At 37.5% G+C, this 18181-nt stretch overlaps 1 protein-coding gene across 5 annotated transcripts in view; it reads right to left on the bottom strand.

Moving 5' to 3' along the window:
• FAM120C (family with sequence similarity 120 member C) overlaps positions 1 to 18181 on the bottom strand; it is a 116489-nt gene that overhangs the window by 56684 nt on the left and 41624 nt on the right. For all 5 annotated transcript variants that reach the window (XM_087859582.1, XM_045799336.2, XM_087859581.1 and 2 more), the window contains exons 5-9: positions 9558 to 9660; positions 8930 to 9006; positions 8199 to 8479; positions 7220 to 7496; positions 6403 to 6574 (exon numbers count right to left, since the gene is read on the bottom strand). In XM_087859582.1, the coding sequence (XP_087715708.1) occupies positions 6403 to 6574; positions 7220 to 7496; positions 8199 to 8479; positions 8930 to 9006; positions 9558 to 9660 (910 nt within the window). The remainder of the gene's footprint in view (positions 1 to 6402; positions 6575 to 7219; positions 7497 to 8198; positions 8480 to 8929; positions 9007 to 9557; positions 9661 to 18181) is intronic.

Raw genomic sequence — 18181 nt, 5'->3', positions numbered from 1 at the left:
GGTTATTGGTTTGTTCAAATTTCCTATTTCTTCCTGTTTCTGTTTTTTATATGTTTCTAAGAATTTACCCATTTCTTCTAGGTTGTCCAATTTGTTGCATATAGTTTTTCATAATATTTTCTTATGATTGTATGTATATCTGTGGTATTGGTTGTTATTTCTCCTCTCTCATTTGTGATCTTATTTAATTGAATCCCTCCTCTTTTTTATTCAAAGTCTAGCTAGAGGTTTATCAATTTTATTGATTTTTTTGCAAGGAACAAGCTCCTGGTTTCATTGATTGGTTCTTTTGTTTTTTACTTTGTATATCATTTATTTCTGCTCTAGTGTTTATTATTTCTTTCCTTCTGCTAGTTTTAGGTTTTGTTTTTTTTGACTTTTCTAGATCCTTTAGGTGTAAGGTTAGGTTGTTTATTTGAGATTTTTCTTGTTTTTTGAGGTAGACCTGTATTGATAAAAACTTGCCTCTTAGTATTGCTTTGCTGCATACCAGAGGTTTTGGACCATTGTGTTTTCATTTTCACTTTTTTCCATGTACATTTTGTTTCTTCTTTGATTTCCTGGTTGAGCCTATCATTGTTTAGTAGCATGTTATTTAACCTCCATGTATTTATAATCTTTCCAGATTTTTTTTTTATGGTTGACTTCTAGTTTCATAGCGTTGTGGTCAGAAAATATGCAAGGTATGATTTTTATCTTCTTGAACTTTTTGAGACTTGTATTGTGGCCTAATATGTGATCCTTTCTGGAGAATGTTCCTTTTGCTCTTGAAAAGAATGTCTATTCTGTTGTTTTAGGATGGAATGGTTGAATACATCTTTTAAATTCATCTGTTCCAGTTTGTCATTCAAAGCCATTGCTTTCCTTGTTGATGTTCTGTTTAGATGATCTATCCATTGACATAACTGGCATGTTAAAGTCCACTACTATTATTGTATTATTATCAATTAGTTCCTTTATGTTTGTTATTAACTGTTTTATGTATTTAGGTGCTCTTAGGTGCCTAAATATTAACAATTGTTGTATCTTTTTTTTAAAGATTTTTTAGTTATTTGACAGACATAGACAGCCAGCGAGAGAGGGAACACAAGCAGGGGGAGTGGGAGAGGAAGAAGCAGGCTCCCAGCGGAGGAGCCCGATGTGGGACTCGATCCCGGAACGCCGGGATCACGCCCTGAGCCGAAGGCAGACGCCTAATGACTGCGCTACCCAGGCGCCCCAATTGTTGTATCTTTCTGTTGGACTATCCCCTTTATTATTATATAGTGCCCGCCTTTGTCCCTTGTTACAGTCTTTCTTTTAATGTCTATTTTTCCTGATATAAGTATTGCTATTCTGGCTTTGTTTTAACAGCTATTTGAATGATAGATGTTTCTCCATCCTCTCATTTTGAATGTCTTTAGGTCTAAAATGTGTCTCTTGTAGGTAGCATACAGATGGGTCTTGTTTTTTTTTAAATCCATCTGCCTATGTCTTTTGATTGGAACATTTATTCCACTTACATTCAAAGTAATTATTAATAGATATGTTTTTATTGCCATTTTATTACACATTTTCTGGGTGTTTTTGAAGATTTTCTCTGATCCTTTCCTGTCTTTCATGTTTTGCTGATTTTCTTTAGTGCTATATTTGATTTCTTTCTCTTAATTTTGTCCATATTTATTAGTGGTTTTGATATATGGTTACCATTAGATTTGTATATAACCTCTTCTGCATAAAGTAGTCTATATTAAGTTGATGGTCGTTTATGTTTGAAATATTTTCTCCTTTCCTTCCCACATTTTAGGTATGTTATTATATTGTATATCCCTTTTTGTGAGTTCCTTGACTGATTTTTTTTACAGAAATATTCATTTTTACTGTTTTTGTGTTTCCTAGTTCTATACTGTCACTTTTGGTCTCTCCTTTCCACTCAAAGTGCCCCTTTTAATATTTCTTGTAGGGCTGGCTTAGTGGTCATGAACTCCTTTAGGTTTATTTGTCTGGGGAACTCTTTATGTCTCCTTCTATTCTGAAGGATAGCCTTGCTGGATAGAGTATTCTTGGCTGCTGATTTCTCCCATTCAGCTCTTTGAATACATCATGCCATTCCCTTTTGGCTTGCAAAGTTTCTGTTGCAAAATCTCCTGCTAGCCTTATGACTTTTCCCTTGTAAGTTAATGACTTGTTTTATCTTACTTTTAGAATTTTTTCCTTATCACTATATTTTATAAATTTAATTACAGTATGTCTTGCTGTTGGTCAACTTTTGTTGATTCTGTTGAGGTTTCTCTGTGCCTCCTGTACCTGAGTATCTGTTTCCTTCCCCAGTTTAGGGAAGTTTTCAGCTATTATTTCTTCAAATAAATTTTCTCACCACCTTTCTCTCTCTTCTGAGACTCCTGTAATATAAAAGCTATTACGTTTAATAGAGTCAATGAGTTCCCTAAGTCTATTCTCATTTTGCATAATTCTTTTCTTTCTTTTTTATTCAGCTTGATTACTTTCCATTACTCTGTCTCCTAAATAACTAATTCATTTTCATTTGTTTCCATACATGTTCCTCTGCTTCTTCTATCCTGCTGTTCATTCCATCAAGTGTATTTCTCATGTCATTTATTGTGCCCTTTATCTTTGCTATGTTATTCCCTATCTGTGTGTTAAAGGTCTCAATCATGTCTTCCACTCTTTTCTCAAGTCCAGCGAGTACGCTTATGATCACTGCTTTAATGTCTTTATCCAGCATGTAACTTTGATCTGTTTTGCTTAGATCTCTGGCTGTGGCCTTAGCCTTTCTTTAATTTGGGATAAATTTCTCTGTTTTCTCATTTTGTCTGCCTCTCTGTGTCGATTTCTCTGTGTTAAGAAAGTCAGTTGCAACTTCTGCTCTTGAAAGTAGTGACTTTATGAAGAAGAGGTCCTGGAGTGTTAATCCCCTGTTCACCAGAGCCTGGCACTTCAGGAGAGTATCCTACGTATGTTTCTTATGCCCTTCTGTTGTTTATGAGTCCCTTTTCCTTTCCATGTAGTCATCGGCACTGACTCTCTGGCTGTTGTGGGTTGTGCTTGCTCTCTATGGTTGTAGTGGGACCCAGGCAGGCTAGCTCTGGGGGAGTGGGGCATGCCCACCAGGGAATGCGAACAGGGCAGTTGCATTAGCAAAATGTGCACTGGGCCACTAGTCCTATGCCAGATCTTCTTTAGTGGTACAGTGGCTAGAGGCACACAAGAGCAGCTAGGGGTACACAGCTGGGCATGGTAGGAGATGGTACCTTTGGGTGCTTGGCTGGGTACATCCACAAAGGTGCCTGGAAGATCGCTGCTCAGTGTGATGCATGCTGGCAGCTGGGGGCATGCATCTTGGGGACCACACAAGGGTGGCTAGGGGGAGCACAGCTAAGCACAGTGTGACAGACATGCATGGTGCTCAGTGGCAGGTGTGCACCTGGTGGCTAGGTGGGGCACCTGCTTAGCTTTAACAAAATTTGCCCTGGGGTGTCTGGGTGGTGTCGTTGGTTAAGCGTCCAATTCTTTTTTTTTTTTTAATGATTGTATTTATTCATTTGACACACAGAGAGAGCACAAGCAAGGGGAGAGGCAGGCAGAGGGAGAGGGAGAAGAAGGCTCCCTGCCGAACAGAAAGGCTGACGTGGGGCTCGATTCCAGGACCCTGGGATCATGACCTCAACTGATGGCAGATGCTTAACCAACTGAGCCACCCATGTGCCCCAACTCTTGATTTCAGCTCAGGTGGTGGGATCCAGCCCCGCATCAGACTCTGTGCTCAGCACATAATCTGCTTGGGATTCTCTTTCCCTCTCCCTTTGATTTTAAAAAGATTTTTTAAAAATCTTTTTTTAAAAAAATATTTTATTTATTTATTCATGAGAGACAGAGGCAGAGGGAGAAACAGGCTCCCCACAGAACAGGGAGCCTGACACGGTACTTGATCCCAGGACTGTGGGCTCATGACCTGAGCTGAAGGTAGATGCTTAACCAACTGAGCCACCCAGGCATCCCTTTTTTTTTTTTAAGATTTAAAATAAATAAATCTTTTTTAAAAATTGCCCTGAGCCCAGGGCCAAAGCCAGCAGGCTTGGACTGGGTAAGTCCTCAGGAGAATTCGTGCACATGGAGCACTGCTAGTGAGTTAGGTGCCAAGTGTCTGTGCAGCCCCACCTATAGCCCGTGTCTCTGTGCTTATGCTGACAGCTGGGGATGGAAAATGGCACCTGCCAGCTCCCTTGCTTCAGAAGTCCCCCAACATACTCAAAAATAAGTATGAACAGCTCTGTCTACTGTTTGTGGAGTTTGTTCTGCCAGTCTTCAGATGGCTCTCCAGTTTATTGACTTGGATGTGGACGATACCTAGTTCTAAATGTAGGACTGGATGAGCTCAGGGTCCTCCTACTCTGCCATCTTCCCAAGCTCCTCCCAAGATTCCTCCTTTTATCATTTCCTTTTTGTGTAGAGGAATACCTTTAGCCCTTCTTTTGCTGTAGCTCTGCTTGTGAAAATTTATCCTAGTTTTTCTTCATCTGAGAATATGTTGATTTCCCCTTCATTCCTGGAGTATGTTTTTGTTTGATACAGAATTCTAACTTGACATTTCTTTTCTTTTGGCCCTTGAAAATGTTGTGCAACTTCCTTCTGGACTCTGGCTTCTGATGAGAGATCAGCTGTTATTCATATTATTTTGCCACAGTAGGTAAAGCATTGCTTTCCTCTGGCTGCTTTCATTATTCTTTCTGCCTTTAGCTTTCAAAGGTTTAACCACAATATATATCTTCACATGGATTTCTTTGGGTTTATACTGTTAATAATTCACTCAGCTTCCTGAATCTTGGGCTTGTTTTTCCCCAAATTTGATAATACTCCAGCCATTATTTACTTGAATACATCTGCAGTCCACCCTCTTCCTCCTCTCCTAGAACTGTGATGACACAAATACTAGATCTTTTGTTCTAGTTTCACTGATCCCTGTCCATTTTTTCAGCCTATTTTCTATTATTCAGATTAGGTAATTTCTACTGTTTTGTCTCCATATTCACTGATTATTTCTTCTGTTGCCTCCCATTTGCTATTTAACCCATCTATTGAGTATTTTATTTGTTATTGTATTTTTTAGTTCTTAATTTCCATTTCTTCTATCTTCTTTTTTTCCCCTCCATTTCTTCTATCTTTTATTTCTTTGCTAAGACTTTCTATTTTTAATTTGTATCATGCATGTTCAAAATTCTTTGTCAAAGCATTTTTATAATGGGTGCTTTGAAATCCGTTAGGTAATTCAAACATCTGTGTCATCTCAATGATGGCACCTATTGACTTTCTTTCCTTGGTTTGAGATCTCAGTTTGAAATCTTTCTGGTTCTTAGTATGATGAAGGATTTTCAATTGAAACCTGGACATTTGGGATATTATTTTAAAAGACTCTATTTCAATCTTTTAAAAGGATCTTTAATATTTTAGAAGGATCTTATTTTAATCTTGTGTTTTAGCAGGTATTTTCTGACACCACTCTGGTGAGTGAAGGGGGATGCTGTCTCATCACTGCCAAGTGGGAGTGAAAGTCCTGGCTCCCCACTCAGCTTCCCTTTCTCCCTTGTTACAATTGGGCAAGGATAGAAGTCCAGGTTATTTATCTGGCCTTTGCTAGTAGGGGTGAGGGTGGGCTGCAGTTTTTCTGTGGTATTTGACTAGAATAGAGTGGTTATTATCTAAAAATTCTCTGTGTTGCTAGGTTGTTTCTTTTGGGTCCTTTGACTAGAGTGAGGAGGCATTTCTTGGGGCTTTTACTGGTCTGTTCTTGTTGGGGATTTCTGGGCTGCCAGCTTGTCCCACACCTAGTCTAGCATATATGCAGCAATAAGAAAACCCAGGGAACTCACCACTGCATTATTCCTTGGATCCCAAAGTCCTTAGCCAGTCTGCCTTCTTCTCTTCACCTTTTAGAATGTCTTGTGCTTGTTATATATATAATGTCCTGGGCTTTTAGTTGTATTTAGCAGGAGGAATAAGGAAAAGTATATGTACTCCATCTTCCCAGAAGCAGAAATCTAGAGGGTTCTTTTGAACACACTAATTTGACCATGTCACTCTGCAGCTTAAAACATCTCAATGGCTCCAACTCTCTACGGGATCAAATCCAAAACAAGACCTTACTAAGGAGGAAAAACTATGTTAGATATACTTCTACATTCCCAAAGTCTATCATGATTCTTACATACAAGTAGTAGTTACTCTGAATGCTTAATGATTAAAGCTGAGGCTCAAGTTAATGCATTTCCCATACCAATATATATTCTGGAAAATTATGTATTTTCTCAAAGACTGCTCCATAGCCAAAAGTATGATGTGCTTGCACAGACATTTTTGTTCCACACCAAGCTTTGAGAGAGCTATTGAAGCTAGAATGAAACTTACCTTCCACAGGTAGCCGCCGCCGTATGGCCAGGCGTTCCATTTTCCGCTGTGTTTCTGCCAGACTGAAAAGGACCCCATAAACATATTGACGTGCTGACCGGAACAGGAGAGCAGCTGGAGGCAACTCCATGTTACACTCATCCTCAATACATACGGGGATCTTAATCTCACCCTAACAAAAAATCATCCAGGAGAAAGAACAAAATGAGTTACCTCAAGGTTTGGAATTGAGCTGAGAAGAATCAGTAATGAACTATAGCCTCTGTAGCCATGGTACCAAATTTTCTACTTGTTATTAACAGTTTCAGAATAAAAAGAAGCTGTAATAAGCCCAGATGACCATAGGCAGCTTAAAAGCTATGCTCCATTTTTAGAGTCTCTGCTATGACTGACTATAGCTGACTAAATGGGGGAAAGTCACACCTTAGATATTTTGCTGGGGGACAGAGTTGTATGGTAAGACGGGAGGAAGGGAACAGCTCTGTAGAAGTAGAGGAAGAGGTAAAGAACAAGGGCATAAAGCCTCTTCTTAAACTGTGTCCAGCCCTAGACCACAGTCTACCAACATGGAGCATGATCTTCTTTGAAATCTCACAATTACAGTTCTCTTCTTGGGGCCTCATTTATTATAAAGTTCCCTCTCCTGCTGGTGTCACTTCACCTGAGACCACTAATACACTGAGGGGTCCCAGCATACTTGGTTTCCTTTTACCTCCCTTCAAATACCAATTAGAATTTTCTCTGGTAACTTATGGTTCTAGGAATTATGAAGTACAATGTTAAAAGCAGGGAGGTAGGTGCTGATGTGCTCTCTTACCTTAGTGAGGACATGATAGATATATGGGTACATAAGACCCCTTCGGTGTCTGTGTTCAGCAACCCGCAAGACTTCGGGAGCTACTGGAGGTAAGGGTGGAATGGTGATGTCCATATGGTTCCTTGTAGACATAGACAGCAGGGATGGGATGTGGGGCTCTCCATCACCCAGGTTGGTATCTGCAACTCCAGCATCAATGGGCTGTACCCAGGACCCTCTGTCACCATTTGGATCCTCCCATCCAGGCTGCTGCTGCTGAAGTGTTTCTGTGATGTGACTAAAAATTTCAAAAGACCATGTAGAAGAGATAGAGGAGGTTGATAAAGATATTCCAACTGAAGATGTCTATTCTGATCCTAAGGATTCTTACAAACCCTCTGGAAGTCAAGACACTAAGTTAGTATTGGACCTCATACATTTCCTCCACACCTTGTAAGAGGCCATGTCTAGAGTCAGCTTATGTTCTAAGAAACTGATCACAATTGAAACCTCAAAGTAGCTCTGTTTCCCAGGAAGAATCTTCTTGGAGAAATAATCTAAGAACAAATAAGCTAGTATAAAATACCACTGTTTTAATCCTCAGAACCCTGTCTTAAGCAATATAACTGCTTACTCAACTGTTCTAATACTTCAACTCTATAAAGTCTTTTCATTTTTTTCTACATTCAATCCATCCCTCTCAAAAATCGAGAAATGACAGCCATGAAATATAGCTTCCTTAGGGCTTACCTAACCAGCTGCTATGCTTCCTTTTACTTCAGGGGCCTGGTATCTGAAAATTACCACCTGTACAGAGTCAATATGAGTATGAAGTAGTCAAACATAGGGTTTTTCTACTTCATTTAAGAATAAAGAGCCATAGAGAACATCCAGAAATATATACTTCCCCACATCAAACCCAGGTTACCAGCAAAAAAAAAAAAAAAAATTACAGATACTCCAGAAGTCTGTTGCCTTAAGTGCCTATTCAGATACTTACTCAGAGCTGGTTCCATTTGGTTCATCACCATCAGAGGAAGAGGAGTGAGAAGAGTCTGGTCCCAAAGGAGGTGAAGCTTTGGAAGTCAGGTAATTGGGAAACTGGGATGCAGAGGAGTCATAAGAGACTGCCCAATTGGCAAAGGGGCTGTCCTGCAGCATGGGATCCTCAGAAAAAGCATGGGATTCCCCCAAAGCATGGGGAGAGAAGAGAAGAGAGGAGTTGTGTCCCACTGGGAATGGTGGTGGATATTTCATTTTCTGGGGCACATGGTGAGAAAACTAAAGGATAAAACAGACAGAAAAGCTATTTAACATTTGAACAGGCTCTAAAATGGTTCCCTCAGAAGTTGTGACACAGTGGATAATGCCAGTAGCAGGGATTGTTGTTGGGATACAAAGAACCTACTGAGAATAATAAGAAATTATTCTAACAGTGATATATGGACAGAATCCTCCAGAGGCAGGACAATGGACCAATCCATGTCTCCTAGAACCACTCTCCAACATTAGCTAATCTACCTTCACAATGCCCTAGTGGTTACTGATTGATTTGGATATTTTCTTTATGTAGTCTGCCAGCCTTAAGTTGAGAATGTGACATAGGTATATACAGTCTTGATATTCTGATAACATTGAATTACTTTAACTCCTTAACTCAGAGTATAAAAATCAGAAAGCAACCTGAGTCTAATGCTAACACATGGTCTTGGGACTCTTGAAAGATATTACCATTGGCTTTCCAGCAGAGATAGTACCCATCTGATTTCGTGGAAGGGGAGGGTTTCCAAGCCGATTATTCCGAAAACCTGAAGCCAAGAGAAAGGGCTATACTTTAGTCAATTCTACTAATTCTACAATATTACATTCTGCTAACACCACAGTGCTTGAAAAATTATTAATAAATTATAATTTATTGAACAGCAGCTATGTGCCATGCCAAGAACCTAACAGAAATTATTTTATCTTAAAAAAAATCTTATAAAATAGATATCATGAGCCACATAACATACATGCAAATGTGACAAGTTAAGATCACACAGGTATTAAGCAGCAGAGGTGGAATTCAAACCCAGGCCAGAACCCAAAGACAGGGCTATGTTACGTACGCCAGGCTGTAATGGAGGTTAGTGCCAGAAAAAGCGCAACCTAAGGAAATGGCATTGGACCCCATCTACAAATTTGAGAAATCAGTGCCCTGTCCCAGGTCACCACTCTTATTACATGGAAATCAAAAGGACAGTAATGACTTCTACAAAAGTGCAATACAACAAGTCATTTCACTCTGGGCCAGGAGTTCCCATGAGGGACTCAGTTTCCCCTTTGGATAGAGCAGCTCTGCATCAGATGGAAGCCTTACCTAGAAAGGAGGAGGGACCCACTGGCAGCGAAGAGAGTTTGGTTGTGACTGAATAGTATTCAACTGCTTTCTTGAATCGCTCTATTTTATCTTCTGTCCTGGACTGGACATTGGAACATCAGATGTTCAGGAGAAGAAACAACATGAGAGCGTCTTTTTCATGTAACTTATAATTGAAGAGTCAAAACAGTAGCAGAAATAAAATATTTTAAGAAACCCAAGAGAGCAATTTTTCATGTTGTGGAAAAGACTAGGTAGAGAGAAAGCATTATAAAATGTAAAATAAAAAAATTAAGCTTAAAAATAAGTAAGTAAATAAAGTTTACTTACATTTTGTGCTATTCTAAAATGGTCATATGATCATCAGAAAAAATTGATTAAGGATGGGGAAAAATTACATACTACCACCACCCAAAGATATTTTGGTCTGTTTTCTTCCAGTATTTTATTTTATGTATTTTATCTTTCAAATTTTTTTAAAAGATAGATTATTTATTTATTATTTTTTAAATTTATCTGAGAGAGAGGGAAAGAGAGAGAGAGCATGCATATGAGTGGGGTGAGGGGCAAAAGGAGAGAGAGAATCCTCAAGCAGATTCCATACTGAGCACAGAACCTGACACGGAGCTCAATCCCAGAAACCTGAGATCATGACCTGAGCTGAAATCAAGAGTCAGACACTTAACTGACTAAGCCACTCAGTTGCCCCTTCTTCCAGTATTTTAAAATAAACTTGTTTTGTTGACATATTACTGGTCTATTTTAATATACATATTTTCTATAGTTGATACTATATAATTTCATATCCCCCTTCTATTATAATTTTGAATGACTGTATTTTTAAAAATATAAATGTATCATAAATTACGTAACTACTTCCCTAATACCTGACATTATTTCTCACATTTGGCTATTATAAGTTATGCAACAAAGAACACATATGTACATACAATTTTTTTCTGGATTTCAGATTATGTTCCTAGGAAAATGTCCCCAAAGTGGAATCATTGGTTCGAAAGGTATTAACACTAAAATAAAAAGCACTTAAACATATACAAAAACCACAATGTGTCATCGCTATATATCCACCAGAATGGTTGAAATTAAAGATTGTAAGTATCAGGCACTGGTAAGGATATGGAATAACTGGAACTTCAGTGCATTGCTGGTGGGAGTGTACATTGGTTTAATGTGGAAAATAGATTGGCAGTTTCTTACAAAGTGAAACATATATTTACCACCTGGCACAGCATTCCTACTTCCATGTATTTACCCAGGAGAAATGAGTACATATGTCCACCAAAAGATAGGAATGAGAATACTAACAACAAATTTATTCATAATGGCCCCAAACCCAAATAACTCAAATGTATACCAAGAGAAGAATGAATAATTGTGGTAGATTCCTACAATGGAATACTATACAGTTATAAAAAGAACAAAGTGCAACACAGATAAGTCTCAAATACCTTATACTGAGTGAAAGAAAAGAGATACAAAAGAGTATATATAAAGTTCAAGTAGAAGCAAAGCTAATCTATGGCAAAAGAAGTAAAAATACTGTTCATCTCTGAGGCGTTAGGGCTGACTGAGAAGGAGCTTTTCCTTATCAAACCTTTTCCAATGTAATTTTAAAGTCCTCTTGAATATATTATTTTATGAACTTCCTAATATTTCATCAAATGGAATATAAACTATTAAAGTCATTTCTACTTTATCATTATAAAAAATGCTTTGATAAGCATAATTTTACACAAGTTTCTTGGATAATTTCATAGGGAATATTCTTAGAAGTAGAAATACCAGGTCAAAGGATATGGTCATTTTCATAGACATATTTTTTAAATTCAAAATTTTAGTTAACATACCATGCAATATTGGTTTCTAGAGTAGAATTCAGTGATTTATCACTTACATACAACACCCAGTGCTCATCAAAAGTGCCCTCTTTAATACCCGTTACCCATCTAGCCCATCCCCCACATGCCTCCCTCCATCAACCCTCAGTTTGTTCTCTACAGTTAAGAGTCTCTTATGGCTTAGGGGCACCTGGGTGGCTCAGTCAGTTAAGCATCTGTCTTGGCTTTGGCTCAGGTCATAATCTCAGGGTCATGAGATCAAGCCCCACAGTGGGCTCCACACTCAGTGGGGTGTCTGCTTGTCTCTCTCCTTCCCCGTCTGCCCTTCCCCCCACTCTCTCTCTCTCTCAAGTAAATTAATTAATTAATCTTTTTTAAAAAGTCTCTTATGGCTTGTTTCCCTCTCTCCGTTTTTTTCTTTTCCCCCTTCCCCAATGATCCTCTGTTTTGTTTCTTCAATTCCACATATGAGTGAGATCATATGTTATTTGTCTTTCTCTGACATTTATTTCACTTAGCATAATACACTCTAGTTCCATCTACATTGTTACAAATGGCAATATTTCATTCTTTTTGATGACTAATATTCCATTGCATATATATATATATATATATATATATATATGCAACACACACACACACACACACACACACACACACATACACCACATCTTCTTTATCCATGCATCAGCCTGAAGACATCTGGGTTCTTTCTATAGTTTGGCTACTGCTGATAATGCTGTTATAAACATCAGGGTGCATGCACCCCTTTGAATCTGCATTTTTGTATTCTTTGGGTAAACACCTAGTAGTGCAATTGTGGGATGGTAGGGTAGTTCTATTTTTAACTTTTTAAGGAACCTCCAAACTGTTCTCCAGAGTAGTAGCTGCATCAGTTTGCATTCCCACCAATAGCGCAAGAGGCTTCGCCTTTCCTCGCATCCTCACCAACCCTGTTGTTTCTAGTGTTAATTTTGGCCATTCTGACAGGTGTGAGGTGATATTTCATTGTGGTTTTGATTTGCATTTCGCTGATGATGAGTGATGTTGAGCATCTTTTCATGTGTCTGTTGGCCATCTCGCTGTCTTTTTTGGAAAAGTTTCTATACATATCTTCTGCCCATTTCTTAACTGGATTATTTGTTTATTTGGGTGTTGAGTTTAATAAGTTCTTTATTGATTTTGGATACTAACCCTTTATCAGATATGTCATTTGCAAATATCTTCTCCCATTCCACATGCTGCCTTTTAGTTTTGTTGATTGTTTCCTTCACTGTGCAGATGTTTTTACCTTGAATAAGTCCCAATAGTTCATTTTTTGCTTTTGTTCCCCTTGCCTCTGGAGACGTGTCTAGGAAGAAGAAGTTGCTGCTGCTGAGGTCAAAGAGGTTGTTGCCTGTGTTCTCCTCTAGGATTTTGATGGATTCCTGTCTCACATTTAGGTCTTTCATCCATTTTGAATTTATTTTAGTGTACAGTGTAAGAAAGTGATCCAGTTTCATACTTGTGCATGTTGTTGTCCAGTTTTCCCAACACCATTTGTTGAAGAGACTGTCTTTTTTCCATTGGATATTCTTTTCTGCTTTGTCAAAGATTAGTTGACTATAGAGTTGAGGGTCCATTTCTGGGTTTTCCATTCTGTTCCACTGATCTATGTGTCTGTTTTTGTGCCAGCATCATACTGTTTTGATGACTACAGCTTTGTAATATAACTTGAAATCCAGAATTATTCTTTTTCATGATTGCTTTGGCTATTTGGGATCTTTTGTTGGTTCCATACAAATTGTAGGATGGTTTGTTCCAGCTCTGTGAAAATTGCTGATGGTATTTTGATAGGGATTGCATTAAACGTGTAAATTGCTTTGGGTAGTATAGACATCTTAATAATGTTTGTTCTTTCAACGCACATGGAATGCTCTTCCATTTCTTTGTGTCCTCCTCAATTTCTTTCATAAATGTTCTATAGTTTTAGGAGTACACATCTTTTACCTCTTTAGTTAGGTTTATTCCTAGGTACCTTCTTGTTTTTGGTGCAACTGCAAATGGGATCGATTCCTTGATTTCTCTTTTTGCTGCTTCATTATTGGTGTATAGAAATACAACAGATTTCTGCACATTGATTTTATATCCTGCAACTCTGCTGAATTCATGTTTAAGTTCTAGCAATTTTTTGGTGGAGTCTTTTGCGTTTTCTACATAGAGTATCATGTTGTCTACAAATAGCGAAAGTTTGACTTCTTCCTTGACAATTTGGATGCCTTTTATTTCTTTTTGTTGGCTGATTGCTGAGGGCAAGACTTTTCCAGTACTATGTTAAATAGTAATGGTGAGAGCAGACATTCTTGTCTTGTTCCTGACCATAGGGGAAGGGCTCTCAGTTTTTCCCCATTGAGGATACTAACTGTGGGTCTTTTGTATATTGCCTGCATGAGGCTGAAGTATGTTCCTTCTATCCCTACATTGTTGAGGGTTTTTATCAAGAAAGGATGATGTATTTTTTTCAAATGCTTTTTTTTTGCATCTATTAACAGTATTATATGGTTCTTATCCTTTCTCTTACTAATGTGATGTATCATATTGATTGATTTGTGAATACTGAATCACCTCTGTGGCCCAGGAATAAATCCCACCTGAACGTGGTAAATCATTATTTTAATGTACTGTTGAATTTGGTTTGCTAGTAGTTTACTGAGAATTTTTGCATCCATGTTTATCAGGGATAGTGGCCTATAATTCTCCTTTTTAGTGGGGTCTTTGTCTGGGTTTAGAATCAAGGTAATACTGGCTTCATACAATGAGTTTGGAAGTTTTCCTTCCATTTCTGTACTTTTGGAACAGTTTGAGGAGAACAAGTATCAACTCTTCTTTAAATGTCTGGTAGAATTCCCCCTGGGAAACCATCTGGCCCTGGGCTCTTGTTTTTGGGAGATTTTTGATTACTGATTCAATTTCTTTTCTGGTTATGGGTCCGTTCAAATTTTCTATTTCTTCATGTTTCAGTTTTGGTAGTTTGTAGGTTTCTAGGAATTTGTCCATTTCTTCCAAGTTGCCCAGTTTGCTGGCATATAATTTTTCATAGTATTGTTTTATAACTGTGTTTCTGTGGTGTTGGTTGTGATCTCTCCTCTTTCATTCATGATTTTATCCTTTTTGTGTCCTTTCTCTTTTCTTTTTGATAAGTCTGGCTAGGGGTTTATCATTTTTTTAAATTCTTTCGAAGAACTAGCTCTTAGTTTTGTTAATCTGTGCTACGGGTTGTTTTGTTTTGTTTTGGTTTCTATATAGTTTATTTATGCTCTAATCTTAATTATTTCCCTTCTTCTCTTGGATTTAGGTTTTTATTTGCTGTTCCTTTTCTAGCTCCTTTACGTGTAAGGTTAGATTGTGTATTTGAGACTTTTCTTGCTTCTTGAGGTAGGACTGTAGAGCAATGCACTTCCCTTTTAATACTGCCTTTGCTGTATCCCAAAGGTTTTGGACTGCTGTGTTTCATTTTCATTTGCTTCCATGTATTTTTAAATTTCTTCTTTAATTCCTAGTTAACCCATTCATTCTTTAGTAGGATGTTCTTTAACCTCCATGTATTTGTGGTCTTTCCAATTTTTTTCTTGTGGTTGACTTCAAGTTTCATAATGTTGTGGTCCAAAAATATGCATATTATGATCTTAGTCTTTTTGTACTTGTTGAGGGCTGATTATTGACCCAGTATGTGATCCATTTTGGAGACTGTCCCATGTGCACTCGAAAAGAATGTGTATTCTGCTGCTTTAGGATGAAATGTTCTGAATATATCTGTTAAGTCCATTTGGTCCAGTGTGTCATTCAAAGCCATTGTTTCCTTGTTGACTTTCTGCTTAGACGATCTGTCCATTGCTGTAAGTGGGGTGTTAAAGTCCCCTATTGTTGTATTATTATCAATGGGTTTATGTTTATTATTAATTGATTTGTATATTTGGGTGCTCCCAAGTTGGGGGCATAAATATTTACAATTGTTAGATCTTGATGAATAGACCCCTTAATTATGATATAATGCCCTTCTTCTCTTGTTAGTCTTTGTTTTCAAATCTAGTTTGTCTGATAGAAGTATGGCTACTCCAGCTTTTTTTTTTATGTCCATTAGCATGACAGATTGTTCTCCATCCTCTCGCTTTTGATCTGCACTCTTTAAGTCTAAAATGCATAGACTTTTGACACATGATAGTAAATCTCTTTCCAAAACCGATGTCTCAAGTTATGCTCTCATCATCAGTGCATGAGAGTGCCCAATTCACCATCCAGCCCAATGTTGAGTACTTTCTACAAAAAAAGTCTTCTAACTGCAAGAAACATTTCTTAAAATGTATAAAAAATTAAAATATATAATCCCAAAAAGTAAAATTTTAAACATTTATAATCTTCTCTCTCAGAACCTGTAATTGTTAACATTCTAGGACCTATATAGCATTCCAGATGTCTTTATTTATGTACATTCAGGCACACAAACACAGAAATCAAGATCACCAGGTCCTCCAGCCTCACTTAGAAATAAAATCACTCTCCTTTCTCAAAAATCTGAGTATATAATTGTCTGAAAAAGTATTCCAAATCTCAAGAATATATGCAAATTACTGACTTATGGAATGATATCTATTTGGTTGAATAATATTCCACTGTATCAAGGTTCCATTAGTTATATATTCACTATTATTTCCATTTTATATTTAATTACATACCTAACAATCTCCTAAAAAATGTAAGCCACACACAGTCTTCCTTAATATCTATAGCTGTGTACTTACTCCTCTTCCTAGAAGTGACCAGTGTTAATCAGTTTGGTCTATGTCATGTCATATACACATTATGTATGTACACCAATATGGTTTTGGTTTTTTCATATATATGGAATCATATTATTATACTGTTTTTCAACTTGCTTTCTGCACTTAACTTATAAACCATTCAACATCAGTGAGTAAAGATCAATGACCTAATCCCCTGAAATACTGAATTATGTGTACTTCCCTCAGTGTACCACTGTTCTGTGCCCTGACAAACATTTACTCTGCCTTCAAGGGTATGACTTCTACAAAACCTTTCCTTCCGTGACACATTTACTGTGGTTTTTCTTTGTTGTACTTATTGATTTGCTTCTGCCTCCCATTTAACCTAAAGTTCTGCAAGAACAAAGAAGGGTTTATTCACATTTATATTTTAGTGTCTAGCATGGGACCTTGTCTGTAGAAGTATATTCAGTACTTAATATATGGTCGTATTTAATAATGCCCTACCCTTTTCTTTTATAGATCCTGAGAGGCCATAGGTAGCAGAGCAGAACACTGTCCTTTGATGCTATTACCTAGCAGTTTTTGTATGTTTGTTTAGAAGAGCTCTCATAATTATACAACTGCTAAAAATGATGTTTATGAAAATTATACAGCAACAATGAAAACTGGTTTAAGACATAATGTTAAGTGAAAAAAGCAGGTTAAAAATTTTTACACTGAGATCACTACCACATAAAAACATACATATGAAGGGGACTAGGAAACACTATAAAACATTTAGGGTGGGGGAATTCATAGCAAAGTCTCTATTTTAAAAATGTTTTGTTCTTATTATTTAGTGAAAAGGGGGATCCTTGTTATTAAGAATAGTCATTATCCAGGTTCCAAAGATCATAAAGCTATAAAGGGAAGCAAAAGCTGTAACATTAAAAATATTCACCACTCAGATGAACACTTATAAAATTTTTCCTCTGTCAACATATAATGGAATATTATTTCGTTTTAAAAAGGAAAGAAATTCTGGCACATGCTACAACATAGATGAACCTTGAGGGCATCATGGTAAGTGAAATAAGTCAGTCACAAAAAGACAAATACTGTATAATTCCATTTAGATGAGGCACCTAAAGTGGTCAAAATCATAGGGAAAGAGGGGCACCTGGGTGGCTCAGTCGCTTAAGCGTCTGCCTTCAGCTCAGGTCATGATCTCAGGGTCCTGGGATCGAGGCCCACATCGGGCTCCCTGCTCAGTGGGGAGCCTGCTTCTCCCTCTCCCTCTGCTCCTCCCCCTGCTTGTGCTCTCTCTGTCTGTCAAATAAATAAATAAATAAAAATCTTTAAAAAAATCATAGGAAAAGAAAGTTGAATTGTGGTTGCCAAGGGCTGGAGGGGAGAGGAAAATGGGAAGTTATCATATAATGGGTATAGAGTTTCAGTTTTACAAGATGATAAGAGTTATGGAGATGGATGATGGTGATGGATACACGACATTACGAATGTATTTAATACCACTGAACTGTACACTTAAAATGATTCACTTAAAATGATTAGGATGGTAAATTTTATGTTATGTATATTTTACCACAATAAAAAGGGGAAGGAAAACTTATTCATCCAAACAGTATCCCCTGCTTAACACTAGTATCTCCCCCTACCCACTATGTCAATTTCTTTCTTTGTGGGTCAGTGTCTTCCTAATTGTCTGAGGCAAACAGCTGAAAGTACAATGGAAATCAACAAAGTGAATGAGCATAATGTATCATAAAGGTCAGGATTTCCTTAAGTCAAGGGAAATGATGGAGGACTGCATACATCATGCTAGAAGTCATGGAAAATGAGTGGTACAGTTAGTGTTCAACAACAGTGGAAGAAAAAATTATGAAAGATGATGTTAAGAAAGGCACTTGGAAAAACAATGATTTGAATATTGAAAGAAACTAAGCCCTTTGGGAAAATAAAGCCCAAGTACATTTTTTATGAAAAAAAAAACCTTTTTATGATT

The sequence above is a fragment of the Ursus americanus genome, chromosome X (genome assembly GCF_024610735.1).
Source record: "Ursus americanus isolate L20-20 chromosome X, mUrsAme1.1.p, whole genome shotgun sequence".
NCBI classification, from domain to species: domain Eukaryota; kingdom Metazoa; phylum Chordata; class Mammalia; order Carnivora; family Ursidae; genus Ursus; species Ursus americanus.
The sequence above is the reverse complement of the archived record's forward strand: the minus strand, read 5'-3'. Positions and strand labels throughout refer to the sequence as shown.